This window comes from Tamandua tetradactyla, chromosome 7 (genome assembly GCF_023851605.1).
Source record: "Tamandua tetradactyla isolate mTamTet1 chromosome 7, mTamTet1.pri, whole genome shotgun sequence".
NCBI lineage: Eukaryota > Metazoa > Chordata > Mammalia > Pilosa > Myrmecophagidae > Tamandua > Tamandua tetradactyla.
Window position 1 is genome coordinate 145,254,910 of NC_135333.1, and position 16,086 is coordinate 145,270,995.

At 33.2% G+C, this 16,086-nt stretch overlaps 1 protein-coding gene across 12 annotated transcripts in view; it reads right to left on the minus strand.

Moving 5' to 3' along the window:
* Nucleotides 1-16,086, minus strand: part of OSBPL8 (oxysterol binding protein like 8) — a 271,517-nt gene that overhangs the window by 31,977 nt on the left and 223,454 nt on the right. For all 12 annotated transcript variants that reach the window (XM_077111486.1, XM_077111485.1, XM_077111484.1 and 9 more), the window contains 4 exons: nt 9,499-9,580; nt 9,102-9,200; nt 7,260-7,356; nt 647-745 (listed from right to left, as the gene is read on the minus strand). In XM_077111486.1, the coding sequence (XP_076967601.1) occupies nt 647-745; nt 7,260-7,356; nt 9,102-9,200; nt 9,499-9,580 (377 nt within the window). The remainder of the gene's footprint in view (nt 1-646; nt 746-7,259; nt 7,357-9,101; nt 9,201-9,498; nt 9,581-16,086) is intronic.

Genomic DNA, 16,086 nt, shown 5'->3' on the forward strand with positions numbered 1-16,086 from the left:
AGTGATTAAATGAGCTTATAAATGTGAAGTGCAAAGAATAATTGGGTGCCTGTCCTGTATGACAGCTATGATTTCAAAACCTTGTGTCTTAAATAATGCAGGGAGGGGGACATAACTCATTACTTTTTAAGAAATTGTTAGATTGAGATAAGGAAAATGTTTTAAAGGATTAAACAAGTTGGAATGCAGTAAATCAAAATAAAAATGGGTGGGGGTTTAAGTACATTACTATCACTTCTAAGGATTCTGAAATAATGAGAAATTTTATCAAATTTCAAACTCTGCACATCACATAAGGCAAATGAAAAATTCTAGTATTTTAAATCACTCTCTTCACACTAAAGATTATATCATAAAAAATCTGTTTTGGGGTGAACTAGTTACAGAAATATTCAGCAAATGATAGCAGTAATCTTCAGGGTTTGTAAACCAAATAATGCTAACTCCATCAATCTCCAACCATAAGAAATTAATGGCCATATAAAGTATACTTAAAAAGAAGGTTTGGGTGCATGGGTAGTTCAGTGGTTGGAATGCCCACCTTCCATGCGGGAGACCTGGGTTCGATTCCTGGACTATGCACCACCACCTCCACCCCAAAAAAGAAGGTTTAAAAAAAATTAACCCAAGTATAGAAAATATTTACCTTTACAATGAGCATACGGCATTGTCATTGCATAATCTTCTCCTCTATTCAAGAAAGTTAACCGTGCTTCTCCCTCTAATATTGCAGATAATGAGTTTCCTGAAATAAATGTTTCTTATTAAATTTCTACAAAACTAGTCAACCAATTCAAAACAAAATATATTTAGAAGACCTACCAGGTATCTCCAGTAAAATGTCTTTAAAATGTCAATCTCAATGTACCCAAGCATGTATTTATCATATATACAAAACATATTCCATCTATATTCCTGTTCTCATTAACAAGTACTTTAAAAGGTACAGTTATAGCTTACATATATGTCATCTGCAAATAGGGAAAATTTTCAGTTCTTCATTTCCAATTTAGATGTCTTTTATTTCCTTCTTTTGTCTTATTTTTGGCTCGAACTTGAATTACAACGTTGAATAACTGACGACAGAGGACATCCATGTCTTGTTCCTAATCTTAGGTGAAAAGCTTTCAGTCTTTCACCACTGAGTATATTTGTTATGGATTTTTCATAAATGCTGTTTATTATGTTGAGAAATTTCCTTTCTATTTGCACTTTGAATGTTTATGTAATGAAAAGATGTTGGATTTTGTCAAATGCCATTTCTCCATCAATCGAGATGATTATGTGATTTTCCCCTTCATTCCATTAAAGTGATGCATTATATTGATTGATTTTGTTGTGTTGAATTATCCTTGAATTTCTGGAATAAATCCACTTTGGTCATGGCATATAATCCTTTAATGTACCGTTCAATTAGGTTAACCAGCATTTTGTTGAGGATTTTTACATCTATATTCATAAAGGATATTGTGTTGTCTTTTGTCTGGCTTTGGTATTAGGATAATGCTGGTCTTATAGAATGAGTTAGGAAGTAATAACTCCTCCTCTATTTTTTAAAGAGTTTAAGAAGGCTTGCTATTAATCTTTAAACATTTGGTAGAAATCAGCAATGAAACTATCTGATCCTGGACTTTATTGGAGGGTATTTTCATTACTGATTTCAGTCTCTTTACTTGTTATAGGTCTGTTTTTTCTTGTGTCAGATTAGATAATTTGAATGTTTCTAGGGCTTTGTCTATTTCATCTAGGTTTTGTATTTTGTTGAAATATAATTATTCAAAGTACCCTCTTATAATCTTTTTTATTTCTGTAAGTCAGTAGTGAAATTTCCATTTTCATCCCTGATTTTAGTTCTTTGTGTGCCCTCTCTTTTTTTCTTTGTTAGACTGGCTAAAGGTTTGTCAATTTGGCTAAAGGTTTGTCAATTTTACTCATCGTCTTGTTGATTCTCTCTATTGTTTTTCGAGTCTCTATTTCATCTATCTCTGTAATAATCTTTACTACTTCCTTCAATTTACTAACTTTGGGTTTAGTTTGCTCTTCTTTTTCTAGTTTTTTTAGCTGTGAAGTTAGGTTATTGATTTGTGAATTTTTTTTTTAATATGGCCTTTTAATGCTACAAATTTCTCTCTGAGAAGTGCCTTCACTGCATCCAATAAGTTTTGGTGTGTTGTATTATCACTTTCATTCATTTAAAAATATTTCATAACTTATCTTATGATTTCTTTTTTGACCCATTAATTGTTTAATAGTGTGTTAATTTCCACATAGTCCAGTTTTGCTAATGCTATTGATTTCTAGCTTTATTCCATTGCGAGCTAAGAAGTTACCTTGTATGATTTCAATATTGTAAAATTTATTAAGATTTGATTTGCAGCTTAACATGTAGTCTGTTCTGGAAAATGTTCCATGTGCACTTGAGAAAAATGTGTATTCTACTGATGTTGAATGGAGTGTTTTAGTCCTCTATTTCCTTATTTATCTTCTGTTTAGATGTTCTATTAATTATTGAAAGTGGTATATTGAAGTCTTCAACTTCTATCGTAGAACTATACACTCCCCTTCGGTTCTGTGAATTATTTTGTGCATTTTTGGGACTCTGTTGTGAGGCCCATATACATTTATAATCATTATCTCTTCTTGCTGGATTGAACCTTTTATCAATACATAATATTCATTTCTTATAATTTTTTTTACTTAAAGTTCATTTTGTCTGGCAATAAAATAGCCACTCTGACTCTCTTTTGATTACTATTAGGATGGAATATCTTTTCCTACCTTTTTACTTTCAACCTCTGTGTCTTTGTACCTAAGTGAGCTTCTTGTACACAGCATATACACAGATCATGCTTTTTCATCCAATATGCCAGTCTTTGCCTTTAGGAGAGTTTAATCCATTGACATTTGAGTTAATAACTGTGAAGGAGAGAATTTGATCTGCCACTTAACTATTTGTTTTCTGTATGTCTTGCATGTTTTTTTGTTATCGAATTACTCCATAACTGCCTTTTTATTGTACTTAGTTGCTTTTCTTGTAGTGTACCTTTGATTCCCTTCTTACCTTTTCTCTATATTCTTAAATTATTTTCTTAGTGGTTATTTTTGTTATGACCAGTAACATCTTTTTGACAAACTAGTTCAACAAGTACTAACCTTGTTTCTGTAGTGTATAATCTCCCTCCTCCTATATACCTTCCCTCCTTCTTTATATTATTATTGTCTCAGATTATATCGTTATACATTGCATCCTTATTAACTTAGATTTTAAATATTTTTTCAACATCTGCCTAATAAGTCATATAGGGAGTAGGGGTGGGGAAACAGTTACAAAACCATAAGTACAATAATACAGGATTTTATATTTACTTACGTAATTACCTTTGTCAATACTCTTTTTTTTATTGTTCTTTCAGCTTTGAGTAGTTGTGTAGAGCCTTTTTAATTTCATTCTGAAGAATTCTCTTTATCATTTCTCATAGGGCAGGTTTTTGGAAATGAACTCTTTCAGCTTTTGCTTTTCTGTAAATGTTGTAATTTCTTAATTTCTGAAGGATACAGAATTCTTGGTTGATAGTTTTTGTTCTTTAAGGACTTTAAATATGTCATCCCACTATTTTTTAGACTTTATGGCTTCTGATGAGAAATCTGCTGTTAATATTATTGGGTATTGTTTGCACAGTATGTAACAAGTTGCTTCTCTCTTGCTGCTTTCAAAATCCCCCCTCTGGATTTTGAGAATTTTGTTATAATGTCTTGGTATATATCTTTTAAAGTCTATACTGCTTGGAGTTTGTTGAAATTCCTGGATGTATCTATTCATGTCTTTCCTCAGATCTGAGAATTTTCAGCTATGATTTCTTCAAATTCTTCTTCCACCCCTTTTTCTTTGTCCTTTGAGACTCCAGTTTTATCATACTGCTATGCTTGATGGTGTTCCACGATCTCTCGGGTCTGTTAGTTTTTCTTCATTATTTTTCTTTCTGCTTCTCACACTGAATAATTTTAAGTGTCTTATCTTCAAATTTACCAATCCTTTCTTCTGCCTATTCAAATCTGCTGTTGTACCTATCTAATGAGTCTTTCATTTCAACTACCATACTTTGCAGGGCCAAAATTTTTGTATGGCTCCTTTTAAAATATAATTTCTTTCTTTTTATTTTGTTCAATGTTTTCCTAATTTCCTTCCATTCTTTGTATATGGATTCTTTAGCTCACTGAACATATTTTAAGATAGCTGATTAAAATCTTTGACTAATTGTATGAACTTCCTCAGGAATGGTTTCTGGCAAATTTATTTTCTGCGTGAAGGGGTTATATTTTCCTGTTTGTGTGTTTTATAATTTTTTTTTGTTGAGCATTAGACATTCTGAGTATTATCTTCTTACAGCTCTGGAAATCTAGTTCTCTTATTCCTCTGGAATTTCTAGTTTTTTAATTGTTTGTTTGCTTTAATTTGTTGTTGTGTTGAGGGCTGCAGCCATCGATTTTTGATGTTTTTGCTGCCATTTAGGGAATGGAAAAAGAAAAGGGGAAAAAATGGTATTACATGTTTTTGATTCCCTTGCTGCTTTTGCGTGAGGGAGGTTGGAACATTGGTTGCCTTCAGAGCCAGCTCCTAATGATACGAAGTAGCTGATTAAAAGCTGTGATCAACAATCAGAACACACATCTTAGGATTTTTGAAGACTATGTGGTTGGAGCTCACCTTGGCAGTCCCCCTGCCAGGAGGTTGAGGGGGTGAGAGTAATAGCAGCAGTAAGACATTTACCAGCTCTTCCTTCGATGCTGCACAGTGTTCCAATAGACTCCAGAATTCCAAAATAGTTTATTCAGACACTTCCTGCCAGTTCAATTATTGTTCTAGTAGAGGATTGATTTCTGGAGCTTTCTACTACTCCACCATCTTCTTACTATCATTGTCCACATACTTTTTTTTTTTTTTTTTTTGGTGGGGAGGGGTGCACATGTAAGGTGAGCATTCTATGTCCATATACTTTTTTTTGGGGGGGGCATGGGCAAGCACCAGGAAGCACCAGGTCTCTGGCATGGCAGGCGAGAACTCTACCTCCTGAGCCACTGTGGCCTGCCCCACATACATTTTTAACACAGCAAAACTACATACATCTTTTGTGTCCTACCTGACATATATATCTATATCATAAAATCACTTCTTTTATTATATAGTATTCATAAATGTAATCTATTTAAAATAACTGGATTTTCACTTATTCTAAAGGAAATATTTGTTTTTTGTAGAAAATCTGAAAACTCTAAACACAATTGCTCATAATTTCATTATTTAGCTTAACGACAAAATCTTGACATCATTCTTTATATCTTTTTTCCTATACATGCATGCACATATTTTTTAAAGTATAGTCAAGACCCATTTGCATTCTTTATTTGTATTGTTCTTCATGTAACATTATATCATAAGCCATTTCAAATTTTACCATACATTAGAGTCACTTTAAAAGATTATAAAAATATATATTTCTGATCCCAGCAATTTTGCTTTTGTAAGTTAGAAGTGAGTTCAAGACTGCAAACTTTTACTGATAGTATAAGTGATTCTGAAATTAATGGGTCATAGATAGCACTTGAAAAGCATGAGAAGTTCTCTCAAATGATGACAAATTCTTCCCCCATAAGAGAAATGGTTAAGTTATAATCATACTTTATTTCATATACATTATGTATATATACATTATTTATATATACAAATAAATTCCAGGCAAATTAAAGAGCAATGGAAGCATAAAAGTATGAGAATACATAAGTGAATTATTACATAAACTGAAATGAGAGTTTTTTAACCAAGATAACAAAAGCAAAATCATAAAAGAAAAATTGATAATTAACTATGTCAAAGTATTGAGAAAGAGGCTACTTTTCAAAACGAATATACTCTGCCCAGATGTACTTAAGTTAAATTTAATTTAAATAAAAAATTAACTACTTCCAAGAATAATAATATCAAATTGACCCAACAAGAAATTTCCATATAAGCAAACCAATAAATAATGGATAAATGAGAAAGTTATCAAAAAGAACTCCTCAAAGATTGGATTTAGCAAATTCTTTCATATTATAAAGGAACAGATATCTTTGCTGTACATAACTGTACTAAAAATTAAGAAAAAAAAGACCAATTTCCCAAGTCACCCCCAGAAAGTAAGCTATATAAGTAGTACTCAATCAAAATGTTTACACAGGTAGAACACACTCTAATAAATGTCATTTAAACTATAGCCTAGGAGAGAATGATCCAAATGAGAAATGTCTGTTACCTTTCCAAGAAAACAATCACTCTCCACACACAAAAAAATACAACCTCTCTTTCCCCTCAAAAAGGCAAAATAACCCTAAACCAAAACAAAGTAAACATCAAGGGAAATAAGAGACATCTTGAAGAAATGTAAAGATATATACCAACTTTCTGGATCAAAAACTACTCTTATGTTTCTCTGTTACAAACCTCTCTACTGTTCCCCTCCACCTCAGGTAAATTCAATAAGACCTTACATTTCTGTTTATGCATTTTATTTTTCTTATTTTACTATAATTGGATTTTTCCAGTTAAGGCTTAAAATATTTTAGTTCAAATTTAATTTTTTGAGTTCTTCCCATTTAAAAATCAACAACAAAATGAAAGCCTTTAAGGTTATATATTTTTTACAAGTGTATCGCTTTAGCTACAGATTGCTTGAATTGTAAATTTTTGAATTAACATTTCCCATTACAGCCATATTTGCCTATTTTTTCTTGTATCTAGGAAAATTTTTTGGTACATTATTTGATCCAATGTTAAATACCGTTACTGACTGACCATGGAGGTATCCCAATTGTACTTACATTCTCTCTATATATATTCAAAGACTAGAATAGAAAGACTGATTGGAACATAACATTTGTAGCGCTAAAGGAAAAAAAAGACAATATGCACTAAAAGTGTTTTGGTGGGTAATTGTTATTGTGTCTTCTGAAAGGTGATGTTTATGGATGAATTTCTAATTCTACAACTGCTGGAATCTTCTAGCCCAATCAAGCCTACAGCAGCTGATGAACTGTGTCCTCATAACAGAAACATAAGTGATTTAGAAGTGAATACAAGGTTATAAAAAGCCCAGTATCCAACTAAATATGACACTTAAATGACATACATTTCCTGCTGAAAATAACCTGAGTCACTGCCTAAATAAAAACTCATTAGAAAATACTGCCTTAAAGAGTGTGGGTTGGAAGAGGGGGAAACTCACCATAGAACTTAGACTTAGCCAGGATACTACCACTAAGGCAAAATCCATCCTTTCGATTACTAACATAAAAAGCAGATATTGGTGGATGATGAGACACCTATTGAACACAGGAAAAAATGTAAAATAAAAAATAAGATCAGTATATCTTTGAGCTATTATAAAAAGTTCAAGCCTTAAACGTACTGTAATAATAATGAGTAAGAAGGAATATTTGGTAAATATTGTATTAAAATTTAAATATTGATGGCTGTAGTAACCTGTTTCTAAGATGTCCTTTAAGGCCCTGTAGTATTCACACTGTTGTTCCCTTTACATTTTACTAAGGATGGCTTATGTGGAAATGATGTCACTTCTGAAATTAGGTCATAAAAGATACTGTGGCTTCCATTTTTGTGTTTCTCTCTTCAGATCATTAGGTCTAGGAACTCTATGGAGAGGGCCACATGGTGAGGAACTGAGTGCTCTTGACAACAGCCATATGAGTGAGCTTAGAAATGAATATTCCAGGCCAATCAAGGTTTCAGATAACTTGCCTCACTGGCTGACATCTTGAGTGCAACCTTATGAAAGACCCTGAGCAAGAACCATCCATCCAAGCAGCTCCCAGATTCCTGATCTTCACCATATGAGATAATAAATGTTTGCTGCTTTAAACCATTAAGATTTGGTGGTAATTTGTTACAAAGCAATGGATAACTAATACAATGATTATTCTTCATATGGATTACTCAATAGGCTATAGAAACTAATGAAAGCTTGAAATATGTTATTTTAATTAATATAATATTTCTAATATATTTATATCTTATATTTTCTAAAATGGAGACAAAGCTAAATAAATTAAACATCAAGTTTCCTAATTTTGCAAAGAATTATAGTGAATTAAAAGACAAGGCAGTGTAATCATTAGTTTTTTAAAAATTAATATGGATTAATGGTTTGAACCTGTGGTGTATCAAAATCTCTTCGGGAAAGGAAAGGATTTTCAATGACATATCATCCTTACACTCAAGGTAAGAATTATTAAAATAAGTGGGCCATTGTTATTAGGAAAGAACGTCATATTCTTCAAGTTTGTGTAGACGGGATAAGATTGAGAATCATGAATAAAGATGTACAAAATTTAAACAAATGAAAATTTAAAAACCAAAAAATGTTTTCTGATTGCTTATTATATGTACAACAAAAAAAGAGAGGTGACAGGGTGGGGGATGGGGGGGAATTGCTAGCCCCTTGAAGGGGAATAAACATTCTATATAAAGTTAAACAGTACAAGTGGGAAAAAAACAACTTAATGGATAATCACAAAAAATAATACAGAAGTTTGAAAAGGGAGAGATCAAAGGTAGCTGGAGTCATTCGGATCATGAAGGATGAGCAGATCAGCGTTTATTTAGATAAAGCTTAGCTTAAATTTAAAAAATGATGAGTCAAGAAAGTACCAGTTCAGGTTACTGGACTGAATGCACAAGTTTGATAACTATGGAGGCATGTAATTTGAAGTAAATTTGGAAAGACATGGAGAACCATGAATGTTAAATAAATGGTCTAAATTTGATTTCAGAACTAGGGAACCCATGAAGAATTTTGAACATGATCACAAAGGTGTTTTAGAAGTACGAGTTTGGCCTAGAAAAGGGGAAAGCAGGTAGAAAAATTTTTGTTACGTGATTATTTATGAATATAGCATTTAGTAGAATTTAGTAATAAAAGGTTAGATTCTTAACAAATGGTCACTAATAAAAAGGGTTAATCATCAAGGAGCTTACTGAGCTAATATTTTCTATAAATATTCCGATAATTTCTAAACTAGCTTTCTTCTGTAATATGCATCTATAATACCTGTTCAGCAATATAGAACGTTTTGCTGTTTGTCCTTGGATGAATCCATAAACAACGGAAAGTCTCACCAAGTATAGGATTATATGGTTTCTTCAGTCCCTAGTAAAAAAATACAAGTTTCAAATTATAAATATGGAAGATTCAAAATAATTTAAAACCGTCAAAATGGGCTTAACTGTGAAATGTTAGAACCATCCTTTACAAAACTTCACAATAGTGACATGAAGTAAAACTGAATGACTTCAAACATAATACAGATCTAAAATCATCAAGTAGTTGGCAATTTTGCTAACTCAAAAAGGTCCACCAATAATACAATTTTTAATTAACAATCCAAAGGTAACATAAAACATAAGTAACTCATACAAAGCTGAAGAAAGTAAAATATAAATATTACCTTTGGCTTTTTATAGAATCCTGATAAATACCATTTCACTACTTTCTTTAAACGGAAATAAGGATTTTCTTCAAGAGCGGCCCTAAAAAACAAAAGGGTAACACACAAAAATTGCATAATATATCACAAATTCTTCTTATTTACCAAACCAACAACTGAGTATGAGATATGTTTGGAAAGCATAATACATATTTAAAATAGATAGCAAAAACAACTATGTAACTCAATATCTAAGAATAATTTTTCATAATCTAGTTCCTTTTCTCCCCATTTTCATATTCTTTGAGACACTACTGAGGTCTTTGCTGAAGCAGTTTTTGGAAACTCTACAAACCAAGGCTTCTTAACTGTGGTTCTACACAATCTTAGAATTGATTAGAAACTTCGAACCTTAGTTTCATGAACACTAGGCATTCATGAAAAATTGTGATTGAAAAAATATACAAATTTTGAAATTCATGTACTGTAAGATGTCTAGTACTTGCAATAATGGACAGTGGCCATGCAACCCTGCTGACAATTTCATAAGAGATCTTCATACCCACATGTTCACTTAGTTAAGTACATTTTTTTTTTTTGGCATGGGCAGGCACTGGGAAACAAACCCGGGTCTCCTGCATGGCAGGCGAAAAGTCTAACTGCTGAGCCACTGTGGCCCGCCTCCATTTTCAGTTTTGATGCTAGTTAAAGGAGAGCTGATTATATGATTAATGGCATTATATTGTATGGAGAGAAGGGGAGTAGATTGTTGCCAGCCTCTTCCTTGCAAATTACCTCCCTTACCAAGTATAGGATTATATGGTTTCTCGTCCCTAATAAAAAACACATAAGGTTTAAATTACAAATGTGGAAGATTTAAAATAATTTAAATAAATTGAAAATGGGTTAATCCATTTTTAGCCTTCAACCTTCCCTTTATGTGTTGCCAACTGATTTTTCTGACTGAACAAACTACCAATATGAGATAATTGGAGCACAGACTTCATTTTAAAGAGTATTTAGAAGCCATGACCCAACTATCCCTTGCCATTTTAAATGTTGCAAACTTTGGAAAACATTGATTCTGTGTTAGAAGCAAGTTCTACTGAGAAGTTTTCATATTGTTTTGCCATTTAGTTATTTATTACATCCTTTTTACATATAAAAAGGCATCTGTGTTTAATAAGTATGTCTGACAGTCCAATATAGTGATTTCTAAAGAAAAGTGTGAGGTAGAAGAGGGTTGGGTTAAGTCTACCAAAAATTATGACAACGTGAGGTATGTCAACTTTCCAAACTGAAAGACTGCACTTTTCTGGAGTGACACCATCTTTTACTTTCTTCCTTTCTTGGTTTAAATTCTCATTCTATGTAATTTTATTTTATTTATTTATTTTTTTTATTAATTAAAAAAAGAATTAACAAAACAATTAGAAATCATTCCATTCTACATGTACAATCAGTAATCCTTAATAACATCACATAGTTGCATATTCATCATTTCTTAGTACATTTGCATCGATTTAGAAAAAGAAATAAAGAAATAAAAAGACAATAGAATAAGAATTAAAACATTAATAGAAAGAAAGAAAAAAAAAACCTATACCTCACATGCAGCTTCATTCAGTGTTTTAACATAATTGCATTACAATTGGGTAGTATTGTGCTGTCCATTTCTGAGTTTTTATATCCAGTCCCGTTGTACAGTCTGTATCCCTTCAGCTCCAATTACCCCTTCTCTTTTTTTTTTTTTTTTAATTAATGGAAAAAAAGAAATTAACCCAACATTTAGAAATCATACCATTCTACATATGCAATCAGTAATTCTTAACATCATCACATAGATGCATGATCATCATTTCTTAGTACATTTGCATCGGTTTAGAAAAACTAGCAACATAACCGAAAAAGATATAGAATGTTAATATAGAGAAAAAAATAAAAGTAATAATAGTAAAGTCAAAACAAAACAAAACAAAACAAAACAAAACAAAAACCTATAGCTCAGATGCAGCTTCATTCAGTGTTTTAACAAGATTACTTTACAATTAGGTATTATTGTGCTGTCCATTTTTGAGTTTTTGTATCTAGTCCTGTTGCACAGTCTGTATCCCTTCAACTCCAATTGCCCATTATCTTACCCTGTTTCTACCTCCTGCTGGACTCTGTTACCAATGACATATTCCAAATTTATTCTCGAATGTCTGTTCACATCAGTGGGACCATACAGTATTTGTCCTTTAGTTTTTGGCTAGACTCACTCAGCATAATGTTCTCTAGGTCCATCCATGTTATTACATGCTTCATAAGTTTATCCTGTCTTAAAGCTGCATAGTATTCCATCGTATGTATATACCACAGTTTGTTTAGCCACTCTTCTGTTGATGGAGATTTCGGCTGTTTCCATCTCTTTGCAATTGTAAATAACGCTGCTATAAACATTGGTGTGCAAATGTCCGTTTGTGTCTTTGCCCTTAAGTCCTTTGAGTATATTCCCAGCAATGGTATTGCTGGGTCGTATGGCAATTCTATATTCAGCTTTTTGAGGAACCGCCAAACTGCCTTCCACAGTGGTTGCACCATTTGACATTCCCACCAACAGTGGATAAGTGTGCCTCTTTCTCCGCATCCTCTCCAGCACTTGTCATTTTCTGTTTTGTTGATAATGGCCATTCTGGTGGGTGTGAGATGATATCTCATTGTGGTTTTGATTTGCATTTCTCTAATGGCCAGGGACATTGAGCATCTCTTCATGTGCCTCTTGGCCATTTGTATTTCCTCTTCTGAGAGGTGTCTGTTCAAGTCTTTTTCCCATTTTGTAATTGGGTTGGCTGTCTTTTTGTTGTTGAGTTGAACAATCTCTTTATAAATTCTGGATACTAGACCTTTATCTGATATGTCATTTCCAAATATTGTCTCCCATTGTGTAGGCTGTCTTTCTACTTTCTTGATGAAGTTCTTTGATGCACAAAAGTGTTTAATTTTGAGGAGCTCCCATTTATTTATTTCCTTCTTCAGTGTTCTTGCTTTAGGTTTAAGGTCCATAAAACCGCCTCCAGTTGTAAGATCCATAAGATATCTCCCAACATTTTCCTCTAACTGTTTTATGGTCTTAGACCTAATGTTTAGATCTTTGATCCATTTTGAGTTAACTTTTGTATAGGGTGTGAGAGATGGGTCTTCTTTCATTCTTTTGCATATGGATATCCAGTTCTCTAGGCACCATTTATTGAAGAGACTGCTCTGTCCCAGGTGAGTTGGCTTGACTGCCTTATCAAAGATCAAATGTCCATAGATGAGAGGGTCTATATCTGAGCACTCTATTCGATTCCATTGGTCGATATATCTATCTTTATGCCAATACCATGCTGTTTTGACCACTGTGGCTTCATAATATGCCTTAAAGTCCGGCATCGCTAGACCTCCAGCTTCGTTTTTTTTCCTCAAGATGTCTTTAGCAATTCGGGGCACTCTGCCCTTCCAGATAAATTTGCTTATTGGTTTTTCTATTTCTGAAAAATAAGTTGTTGGGATTTTGATTGGTATTGCATTGAATCTGTAAATCAATTTAGGTAGGATTGACATCTTAACTATATTTAGTCTTCCAATCCATGAACACGGTATGCCCTTCCATCTATTTAGGTCTTCTGTGATTTCTTTTAACAGTTTTTTGTAGTTTTCTTTATATAGGTTTTTTTGTCTCTTTAGTTGAATTTATTCCTAGGTATTTTATTCTTTTAGTTGCAATTGTAAATGGGATTCGTTTCTTGATTTCCCCCTCAGCTTGTTCATTACTAGTGTATAGAAATGCTACAGATTTTTGAATGTTGATCTTGTAACCTGCTACTTTGCTGTACTCATTTATTAGCTCTAGTAGTTTTGTTGTGGATTTTTCCGGGTTTTCGACGTATAGTATCATATCGTCTGCAAACAGTGATAGTTTTACTTCTTCCTTTCCAATTTTGATGCCTTGTATTTCTTTTTCTTGTCTAATTGCTCTGGCTAGAACCTCCAACACAATGTTGAATAATAGTGGTGATAGTGGACATCCTTGTCTTGTTCCTGATCTTAGGAGGAAAGTTTTCAATTTTTCCCCATTGAGGATGATATTAGCTGTGGGTTTTTCATATATTCCCTCTATCATTTTAAGGAAGTTCCCTTGTATTCCTATCTTTTGAAGTGTTTTCAACAGGAAAGGATGTTGAATCTTGTCAAATGCCTTCTCTGCATCAATTGAGATGATCATGTGATTTTTCTGCTTTGATTTGTTGATATGGTGTATTACATTAATTGATTTTCTTATGTTGAACCATCCTTGCATACCTGGGATGAATCCTACTTGGTCATGATGTATAATTCTTTTAATGTGTTGTTGGATACGATTTGCTAGAATTTTATTGAGGATTTTTGCATCTGTATTCATTAGAGAGATTGGTCTGTAGTTTTCTTTTTTTGTAATATCTTTGTTTTGGTATGAGGGTGATGTTGGCTTCATAGAATGAATTAGGTAGTTTTCCCTCCACTTCGATTTTTTTGAAGAGTTTGAGGAGAATTGGTATTAATTCTTTCTGGAATGTTTGGTAGAATTCACATGTGAAGCCATCTAGTCCTGGACTTTTCTTTTTAGGAAGCTTTTGAATGACTAATTCAATTTCTTTACTTGTGATTGGTTTGTTGAGGTCATCTATGTCTTCTTGAGTCAATGTTGGTTGTTCATGTCTTTCCAGGAACCCGTCCATTTCATCTAAATTGTTGTATTTATTAGTGTAAAGTTGTTCATAGTATCCTGTTATTACCTCCTTTATTTCTGTGAGGTCAGTAGTTATGTCTCCTCTTCCATTTCTGATCTTATTTATTTGCATCCTCTCTCTTCTTCTTTTTGTCAATCTTGATAAGGGCCCATCAATCTTATTGATTTTCTCATAGAACCAACTTCTGGTCTTATTGATTTTCTCTATTGTTTTCATGTTTTCAATTTCATTTATTTCTGCTCTGATCTTTGTTATTTCTTTCCTTTTGCTTGCTTTGGGATTAGTTTGCTGTTCTTTCTCCAGTTCTTCCAAATGGATAGTTAATTCCTGCATTTTTGCCTTTTCTTCTTTTCTGAGATAGGCATTTAGGGCAATAAATTTCCCTCTTAGCACTGCCTTTGCTGCATCCCATAAGTTTTGATATGTTGTGTTTTCATTTTCATTTGCCTCGAGGTATTTACTAATTTCTCTTGCAATTTCTTATTTGACCCACTCGTTGTTTAAGAGTGTGTTGTTGAGCCTCCATGTATTTGTTAATTTTCTGGCATTCTGCCTATTATTGATTTCCAACTTCATTCCTTTATGATCCGAGAAAGTGTTGTGTATGATTTCAATCTTTTTAAATTTGTTAAGACTTGCTTTGTGACCCAGCATATGGTCTATCTTTGAGAATGATCCATGAGCACTTGAGAAAAAGTTGTATCCTGCTGTTGTGGGATTTAATGTCCTATAAATGTCTGTTAAGTCTAGCTCCTTTATAGTAATATTCAGATTCTCTATTTCTTTATTGATCCTCTGTCTAGATGTTCTGTGTGTAATTTTATTTTCAATTTTGCATACATAGTTCAAAACTCAGAGCAATATAAAAAAGCATATGTTGACTTGCTATTGCCCCATCTTTCCATACTGTTCCTACTTAATTCCTAAAGGTTTTTTTGGTCTCTTTTTTAAAATAGCTTTCTATAAGTATAAGCGAGCAAATATATATCATCTTCTTCCCCCTTTCTCTAAAGAAAGTAGCATACTATACAGACTGTTCTGTACTTTTCTTTTACTTCTTTTCCCATTAAACTTTGCTTTAATGGGTCTCAAAATTCTATCACAGATTTTTGGTCATTGTTTCTATCTTAAAAGTACTGATTTTAAAAATTAATAACTTAAAACTGCCACACAAAAACAAATGGTCCAGGGTACACAGGTGGTTCAGTGGTAGAATGCTTGCCTTCCACGTGGGAGACCTGGGTTCAATTCTCAGACCATGTACTTGCAAAAAGAAAAAGGGCTCCCAAACATTCCTTTTCTTCTAAAGGTTTTACAATGCATTGCTATCATTAACCAGTCTTTTACTATTAAACTTAAATGGCCAATTGAAACAAACAGTTCTGAAACCATTCTTCCACAACTAAGTACGACTGGGATGGCAAGTGTTATGGGTAGTATTCATTAAGCTTTCTGGGCAGACGTGGTGACCTTGCCATCTCTAGCAGCCTTCTTGTGGACTCCCTTGATGACACCCACAGCAACTGTCTGTCTCATATCAAGAACGGCAAAATGACCCAGAGGAGGATAGTGAGAGAAGCTCTCAACACACATGGGCTTGTCAGGAACATATCAATGATGGTAGCATCACCAGATTTCAAGAATTTGGGGTCATCTTCCAGCTCCTTGAGGGTGATCAATCTCCTCCTTCAGCTCAGCAAATTTGCAAGCAATGTGAGCTGTGTGAAAATCATGCACAGGTACACAGCCAGCACTGATTTGGCCTGGATGGTTCAGGATAATCACCTCAGCAGCAAAGCCAGCTGCTTCCAATGGTAGGTCATTTTTGCTGTCACCAGCCACACTGCCATGACAAATA